This window comes from Palaemon carinicauda, chromosome 32 (assembly GCF_036898095.1).
Source record: "Palaemon carinicauda isolate YSFRI2023 chromosome 32, ASM3689809v2, whole genome shotgun sequence".
Classification (NCBI taxonomy): domain Eukaryota; kingdom Metazoa; phylum Arthropoda; class Malacostraca; order Decapoda; family Palaemonidae; genus Palaemon; species Palaemon carinicauda.
The window spans coordinates 9,022,885-9,033,076 of record NC_090756.1 but is presented as its reverse complement, the minus strand read 5'-3'; the positions used below and the strand labels follow the sequence as shown (position 1 = coordinate 9,033,076).

The 10,192-nt window shown below is 33.9% G+C and overlaps 1 protein-coding gene across 1 annotated transcript; it reads left to right on the top strand.

Annotated features, from left to right (window-relative positions):
• Positions 1-1,222: 1,222 nt before the first annotated feature.
• On the top strand, positions 1,223-4,842 carry LOC137625464 (neurogenic locus Notch protein-like). Its single transcript, XM_068356373.1, has 6 exons — positions 1,223-1,236; positions 1,496-1,968; positions 2,156-2,477; positions 3,491-4,038; positions 4,291-4,790; positions 4,834-4,842. Exons 1-6 carry the CDS (start codon positions 1,223-1,225, stop codon positions 4,840-4,842), a joined length of 1,866 nt encoding a protein of 621 aa, XP_068212474.1.
• The last annotated feature ends 5,350 nt before the right edge of the window (positions 4,843-10,192 follow it).

The window sequence follows — 10,192 nt, the reverse complement described above, 5'->3', positions numbered from 1 at the left end:
AATGTAATATTGACGGGAATATTAGAGGGTCGAGATGTAATATTGACGGGGATATTAGAGGGTCGAGCTGTAATATTGACGGGGATATTAGAGGGTCGAGATGTAATATTGACAGAATATTAGAGGGTCGAGATGTAATATTGACGTGGACATTAGAGGGACGAGATGTTATATTGATAGAATATTTGAGGGTCGAGATATAATATTCACGGGGACATTACAGGGTCAAAATGTAATATTGAGTATAAAAGAGGGTCGAGATGTTATATTGACGGGAATATTAAAAGGTCAAGGGGTAATATTGACGTGAATATTAGAGGTTCGAGATGTTATATTCACGAGAATATTAGAGGGTCGAGATGTAATAATGACAGGAATATTAAAGGGTCGAGATGTAATATTGACGGGGATATTAGAGGGTCGAGATGTAAAATTGACAGGAATATTAAAGGGTCGAGATGTAATATTGACGGGGATAATAGAGGGTCGAGATGTAATAATGACAGGAATATGTGAGGGTCGAGAGGTAATAGTGACAGGAATATTAAAGGGTACGGATGTAATATTGACGGGGATATTAGAAGGTCGAGATGTAATATTGACAGGAATATTAAAGGGTCGAGATGTAATATTGACGGGGATATTAGAGGGTCGAGATGTAAAAAACTCACGACACAGGTGATATATTATTTCATAATATATCACCTGCGTGGTAAGTTATAGGCGTTTGTGTACGTAGGCACAAGCTAGCTATATATATATATATATATATATATATATATATATATATATATATATATATATATATATATATATATATATATATATATATATATATATATATATTATTCATATATATATATATATATATATATATATATATATATATATATATATATATATATATATATATATATATACTTATTTCTTGTAAAAAAAGGAAAATATAATATAATTTTAGGATCAAGTTAAAAATAAATATTTGATTAATGTCACCTATAAATTGTAGAAATGCTCATTAATTATGATGAGTTTGGAGTTTTTAGAGGAAACATTAAATCATTTCCATAAAAAATGAATAAAAAAAATGTTCAATCAATTTCGTTTCTCACCCAGATGACAGAATCATCAGGGTTGGCCGCTTGAAGTGAGTGAATATGCATCGCTTTCATTTCACTCGGATGAGTGATCCGCATGCCAGAAACGGCAGCTTCTGCCATGCATGTCTTTTGCGAGGTATGTTGGAATTGCATCCAACTTACTTCGGGTTTCTGAACAGTGGTTTGATATCGTAATTGAATATAGGGAATAGCTTTGATGTATTTTTTTTTATTATTTTGAAGAAAGAATATATCTGTGATTTAAATTGAAGGCAATCTAGAGTCAGGGATAGTAGACGGTCAAGATATAATACTGAAGGAGATATTAGAGGGTCGAGATGTAATATTAACAGGGATAATACAGACTTGACATGAAATATTGAAACGGATATTAGAGGGTCGAGATGTAATATTGACGGGGATAATAGAGGGTCGAGACGTAATTTTGAGAGGAATATTAGAGGGTCAAGATGTAATATTGACGGGAATATTAGAGGGTCGACATGTAATATTGACCGGGATATTAGAGGGTCGAGATGTAATATTGACGGGGATATTAGAGGGTCGAGATGTGTTATTGACGGGGATAATAGAGGGTCGAGACATAATGTTGACAAGAATATTAGAGGGTCAAGATGTAATATTGAGGGGAATATTAGAGGGTCGAGATGTAATATTGACCGGGATATTAGAGGGTCGAGATGTAATATTGACGGGGATAATAGAGGGTCGAGACGTAATAATGACAGGAATATTAGAGGGTCGAGATGTATTATTCATGGGAATATTAGAGGCTCGAGATGTAATATTCACGTGGATAATAGAGGGTCGAGATGCAATAGTGACAGGGATAATAGAGGGTCGAGACGTAATGTTGACAGGAATATTAAAGGGTAAAATGTAATATTGACGGGAATATTAGAGGGTCGAGATGTAATAATGACCGGGATATTAGAGGGTCGAGCTGTAATATTGACGGGGATATTAGAGGGAAGAGATGTAATATTGACAGAATATTAGAGGGTCGAGATATAATATTCACGGGGACATTACAGGGTCAAGATGTAATATTGAGTATAATAGAGGGTCGAGATGTTATATTGACGGGAATATTAAAAGGTCAAGGGGTAATATTGACGTGAATATTAGAGGTTCGAAATGTTATATTCACGGGAATATTAGAGGGTCGAGATGTAATATTGACAGGAATATTAAAGGGTCGATATGTAATATTGACGGGGATATTAGAGGTTCGAGATGTAATATTGACAGAAATATTAAAGGGTACAGGTGTAATATTGACGGGGATATTAGAGGGTCGAGATGTAAAAAACTTACGACAGGTGATATATTATATCATAATATATCACTTGCGTGGTGAGTTATAGGCGTCTATGTACGTAGGCACAAGCTAGCTATATACATATATATATATATATATATATATATATATATATATATATATATATATATATATATATATATATGTATATATATATATATATATATATATATATATATATATATATATATATATATACACACATATATATATATATATATATATACACATATATATTTATATATATATATATATATATATATATATATATATATATATATATATATATATATATATATATATATATATATATATATATATATATACTTATTTCTTGTAAAAAAATGAAAATATAATATAATTTTGGGATCAAGTTAAAAATAAATATTTGATTAATATATCAAGTTAAATAAATATTTGATTAAAATCTCCAATTGAATAAATATTTGATTAATATCACCTACAAATTGTAGAAATGATCATTTATTATGACGAGTTTGGAGTTTGTAGAGGAAACATTAAATCATTTCCATAAAAAATGAATAAAAAAATGTTCAATCAATTTCATTTCTTACCCATATGACAGAATCATCAGGGTTGGCCGCCGGAAGTGAGTGAATATGCGTCGCTTTCATTTCACTCGGATGAGTGATCCACATGCCAGAAACGGCAGCTTCTGTCATGCGTGTCTTTGGCGAGGTATGTTGGAATTGCATCCAACTTACTTCGGGTTTCTGAACCGTGGTTAGATATCGTAATTGAATATAGCGAATAGCTTTGATGTATTTTTTTTTACTATTTTGAAGAAATAATATATCTGCGATTTAAATTGAAGGCAATCTAGAGTCAGGGATAGTAGACGGTCAAGATATAATACTGAAGGGGATATTAGAGGGTCGAGATGTAATATTAACAGGGATAATACAGACTTGACATGTAATATTGAAACGGATATTAGAGGGTCGAGATGTAATATTAACAGGGATAATACAGACTTGACATGAAATATTGAAACGGATATTAGAGGGTCGAGATGTAATATTCACAGGGATATTAGAGGGTCGAGATGTAATATTGACGGGGATAATAGAGGGTCGAGACGTAATTTTGACAGGAATATTAGAGGGTCAAGATGTAATATTCACGGGAATATTAGAGGGTCGAGATGTAATATTGACCGATATATTAGAGGGTCGAGATGTAAAATTGACGGGGATAATAGAGGGTCGAGACGTAATGTTGACAGGATTATCAGAGGGTCGAGATGTAATATTCACGGGGATATTAGAGGGTCGAGATGTAATATTGACGGGGATAATAGAGGGTCGAGACGTAATGTTGACAAGAATATTAGAGGGTCAAGATGTAATATTGACAGGAATATTAGAGGGTTGAGATGTAATATTGACCGGGATATTAGAGGGTCGAGATGTAATATTGACATAGATAATAGAGGCTCGAGACGTAATGTTGACAGGAATATTAGAGGGTCCAGATGTAATATTCACGAGAATATTAGAGGGTCGAGATGTAATATTGACGGGGATAATAGAGGGTCGAGATGTAATATTGACAGGGATAATAGAGGGTCGAGACGTAATGTTGACAGGAATATTAGATGGTAAAATGTAATATTGACAGGAATATTAGAGGGTCGAGATGTAATATTGATGGGGATATTAGAGGGTCGAGCTGTAATATTGACGGGGATATTAGAGGGTCGAGATGTGATATTGACAGAATATTAGAGGGTCGAGATTTAATATTGACGTGGACATTAGAGGGAAGAGATGTAATATTGACAGAATATTAGAGGGTCGAGATATAATTTTCACGGGGACATTACAGGGTCAAGATGTAATATTGAGTATAATGTAAGGTCGAGATGTTATATTGACGGGAATATTAAAAGGTCAAGGGGTAATATTGTCGTGAATATTAGAGGTTCGAAATGTTATATTCACGGGGATATTAGAGGGTCGAGAGGTAATATTGACAGGAATATTAAAGGGTCGAGATGTAAAATTGACGGGGATAATAGAGGGTCGAGACGTAATGTTGACAGGATTATCAGAGGGTCGAGATGTAATATTCACGGGGATATTAGAGGGTCGAGATGTAATATTGACGGGGATAATAGAGGGTCGAGACGTAATGTTGACAAGAATATTAGAGGGTCAAGATGTAATATTGACAGGAATATTAGAGGGTCGAGATGTAATATTGATGGGGATATTAGAGGGTCGAGCTGTAATATTGACGGGGATATTAGAGGGTCGAGATGTGATATTGACAGAATATTAGAGGGTCGAGATATAATTTTCACGGGGACATTACAGGGTCAAGATGTAATATTGAGTATAATAGAAGGTCGAGATGTTATATTGACAGGAATATTAAAAGGTCAAGGGGTAATATTGTCGTGAATATTAGAGGTTCGAAATGTTATATTCACGGGGATATTAGAGGGTCGAGAGGTAATATTGACAGGAATATTAAAGGGTCGAGATGTAATATTGACGGGGATATTAGAGGGTCGAGATGTAATATTGACAGGAATATTAAAGGGTCGAGATATAATATTGACGGGGATAATAGAGGATCGAGATGTAATATTGACAGGAATATTTGAGGGTCGATATGTAATACTGACAAGAATATTAAAGGGTACAGATGTAATATTGACGGGGATATTAGAGGGTCGAGATGTAAAAAACTTACGACACAGGTGATATATTATATCATAATATATCACTTGTGTGGTAAGTTATAGGCGTCTGTGTATGTAGGCACAAGCTAGCTATATATATACACACACACACACACACATATATATATATAGATATATATATATATATATATATATATATATATATATATAATATATATATATATATACATATATATATATATATATATATATATATATATATATATATATATATATATATATATTTATATATATATATATATATATATATATATATATATATATACATACATATATATATATATATATATTTATATATATATATATATATATATATATACTTATTTCTTGTAAAAAAATTGAAAATATAAAATAATTTTGGGATCAAGTTAAAAATAAATATTTGATTAATATCTTCAGTTGAATAAATATTTGATTAAAATCTCCAATTGAATAAATATTTGATTAATATCACCTATAAATTGTAGAAATGCTCATTAATTAGAACGAGTTTGGAGTTTGTAGAAGAAATATTAAATCATTTCCATAAAAAATGAATAAAAAAATGTTCAATCAATTTCGTTTCTCACCCAGATGACAGAATCATCAGGGTTGGCCACTGGAAGTGAGTGAATATGCGTCGCTTTCATTCCACTCGGATGAGTGATCCGCATGCCAGAAACGGCAGCTTCTGCAATGCGTTTCTTTGGTGAGGTATGTTGGAATTGCATCCAACTTACTTCGGGTTTCTGAACCGTGGTTAGATATCGTAATTGAATATAGCGAATAGCTTTGATGTATCTTTTTTTACTATTTCGAAGAAAGAATATATCTGCGATTTAAATTGAAGGCAATCTAGAGTCAGGGATAGTAGACGGTCAAAATATAATACTGAAGGGGATATAAGAGGGTCGAGATGTAATATCAACAGGGATAATACAGACTTGACATGTAATATTGAAACGGATATCAGAGGGTCGAGATGTAATATTCACGGGGATATCAGAGGGTCGAGATGTAATATTGACGGGGATAATAGAGGGTCGAGACGTCATTTTGCCAGGAATATTAGATGTTCAAGATGTAATATTGATGGGAATATTAGAGGGTCGAGATGTAATATTGACCGGGATATTAAGAGGGTCGAGATGTAATATTGACGGGGATAATAGAGGGTCGAGACGTAATGTTGAGAGGAGTATTAGAGGGTCGATATGTAATATTCACGGGGATGTTAGAGGGTCGAGATGTAATATTGACGGGAATATTAGAGGGTCAAGATGTAATATTGACGGGAATATTAGAGGGTCGAGATGTAATATTGACCGGGATATTAGAGGGTCGAGATGTAATATTGACGGGGATAATAGAGGGTCGAGACGTAATATTGACAGGAATATTAGAGGGTCGAGATGTAATATTGACGGGAATATTTGAGGGTCGAGATGTAATATAGACGGGGATAATAGAGGGTCGAGATGTAGTATTGACAGGGATAATAGAGGGTCGAGACGTAATATTGACAGGAATATTAGAGGGTCGAGATGTAATATTGACGTGGATATTAGAGGGTCGAGATGTAATATTGAGGGGGATATTAGAGGGTCGAGATGTAATATTGACAGAATATTAGAGGGTCGAAATGTAATATTGACGTGGACATTAGAGGGACGAGATGTAATATTGACAGAATATTAGAGGGTCGAGATATAATATTCACGGGGACATTACAGGGTCAAGATGTAATATTGAGTATAATAGAGAGTCGAGATGTTATATTGACGGGAATATTAAAAGGTCAAGGGGTAATATTGACGTGAATATTAGAGGTTCGAGATGTTATATTCACGAGAATATTAGAGGGTCGAGATGTAATAATGACAGGAATATTAAAGGGTCGAGATGTAATATTGACGGGGATATTAGAGGGTCGAGATGTAATATTGACAGGAATATTTGAGGGTCGAGATGTAATACTGACAGGAATATTAAAGGGTCGAGAGGTAATATTGATGGGGATACTAGAGGGTCGAGATGTAATATTGACAGGAATAATAAAGGGTCGAGATGTAATATCAACGGGGATATTAGAGGGTCGAGATGTAATATTGACAGGAATATTAGAGGGTCGAGAAGTAATATTGACAGGAATATTAAAGGGTCAAGATGTAATATTGACGGGGATATTAGAGGGTCGAGATGTAATATTGACAGGAATATTAGAGGGTCGAGATGTAATATTGACAGGAATATTAAAGGGTCGAGATTTAATATTGACGGGGATATTAGAGGGTCGAGATGTAATATTGACAGGAATAATATCGGTTCGAGATGTAATATTGATGGGGATATTAGAGGGTCGAAATGTAATATTGACAGGAATATTAGAGGGTCGAGATGTAATATTGACAGGAATATTAGAGGGTCAAGATGTAATATTGACAGGGTTATTAGAGGGTCGAGATGTAATATTGACAGATTATTAGAGGGCCGAGATGTAATATTGACGGGGACATTAGAGGATCAAGATGTAATAATGACACGAATATTAGAGGGTCGAGATGTAATATTGACAGGAATATTGAGAGGGTCGAGATGTAATATTGACGGGAATATTAGAGGGTCGAGATGTAATATTAACAGTAATATTAGAGTGTCGAGATGTAATATTGACGGGAATATTAGAGGGTCGAGATGTAATATTGACAGAATATTAGAGGGTCGAGATGTAACTTTGACGGGGATATTAGAGGGTCGAGATGTGATATTGACAGGAATATTAGAGGGTCGAGATGTAATATTGACAGGAATATTAGAGGGTCGAGATGTAATATTGACAGAAATATTAGAGGGTCGAGATGTAATATTGACGGAGACATTAGAGGGTCGAGATGTAATATTGACAGGATATTAGAGGGTCTAGATGTAATATTGACGGGGACATTAGAGGGTCAAGATGTAATATATGAGTATAATAGAGGGTCGAGATGTTATATTGACGGGAATATTAAAAGGTCAAGGGGTAATATTGACATGAATATTAGAGGTTCGAGATGTAATATTCACGGGAATATTAGAGGGTCGAGATGTAATATTGACAAGAATATTAAAAGGTCAAGAGGTAATACTGACGTGAATATTAGAGGGTCGAGATGTAATATTCATGGGAATATTAGAGGGTCGAGATGTAATTTTCACGGGAATATTGACGTGAATATTAGAGGGTCGAGATGTAATATTCACAGGAATATTATAGGGTCGAGATGTAATATTGACGGGGATATTAGAGGGTCGAGATGTAATATTCACAGGAATATTAGAGGGTCGAGATGTAATATTCACGGCAATATTAGAGGGTCAAGATGTAATATTGACGGGGATATTAGTGGGTCGAAATGTGATATTGACGGGAACATTTGTGGGTATACACATAATATTAACGATAATATTAGAGGGTCGAGACGTAAAATTTACGGGATATTGGAGGGGTCAATGCATATTACTGACGAAAATTTTAGAGGTTCGAGATATAATACTGATGGGGATATTAGAGGGTCAAGATGTAATATTTACGGGAATATTACAGTAAAGGGTCGAGACGTAACAATGACGAGAATAGAAGAGGGTAAAGACATAATATTAACGAGAATATTAGAGGGTCGAGCCGTAATGTTGACGGAAATATCAGAGGGTAAAGACGCAATACCCTCGTTTTGCCAACCAGTATAGGATCCACTACTGAAAGACCCTATTCTGAACTAAAAGATAAAAGGTTCAACCATGAGATCACCACACAAGTCTATACAAAATGTTGTGTTAAGTACAAAAAAAATTATCTTCAAAATTTGTTGCGATGCAAGAGTATTCTGTACAAATCAAATAAAATGAAATGAAATAAAAAGACTCTCATTCCATGTCTGATAAAAATAATCAAAGTTAAAAAATTCCTTAAATAAAAAAAAAATACTTTCAAATGCACATCACTCACCTGGGCATAGAAATTTCAAATACCACATTAACACATTTTCATACACAAACTTCACATATTTAGACAATCCACACACTAAGAGATCCGGATACAAACTAAATACATTATTATATAAACAAATAATACAGTCAAGTAGATAAGTGTTAATTACTTTATAAACGCCCTCAGTTTTCTTTAATAATAACAACCGTTGACAAAATTTCAAATAAGAAAAAAATATCAGTTGTAAAAGTGGTCTCTAGCAATGTACTTTCCCTCGCCCGTGTAATATTTTCGGAAAAAGTTGTAACATTGTTTAAAGGTTTAAAGGCCAGTCATGAATAGAAAAGGCAAGGGACGTTGACATTGCCCTATCGAGCTGTACAATGCCCTAGAGACTGACCATATATACATATGATTAGCGCCCAAGCCCCCTCTCCACCCATACTGGGGCCAAGGAGGGCCAGGCAATGGTTGCTGATGACTCAGCAGATAGACCTTTAGGCTCCTCAAAACCACTCAACCTTGGCTCACAAGGATGGTGAGGTTGCAGCGACCAAAAGAACTCATTAGTTGAGCGGAACTCGAACCCTAGTCTGGCGATCACCAGTCAAGAACGTTACCACATCGGCCACCAAAACAAGATGGAGATATATATATATATATATATATATATATATATATATATATATATATATATATATATATATATACATATATATATATATATATATATATATATATATATATATATATATATATATATATATATATATATATATAAAGAGAGAGAGAGAGAGAGAGAGAGAGAGAGAGAGAGAGAGAGAGAGAGAGAGAGAGAGAGAGAGAGAGAGATAGGTAGATAGATATAGATAGATAGACAGAAAATCATTCAAAATATAAAATGTATTTGCCATCGATATTATCAATCCACGTAGTAATGAATATTAATTACGATGTTGATATCATGAAATTAGCATTAAATAGCTTCCATGGCCGATAATTTCCTAGTATTATATTATCGATAAACGGTTCGTTGAATAAGGCATAGTAATAGGCTACTTTAATCCCAT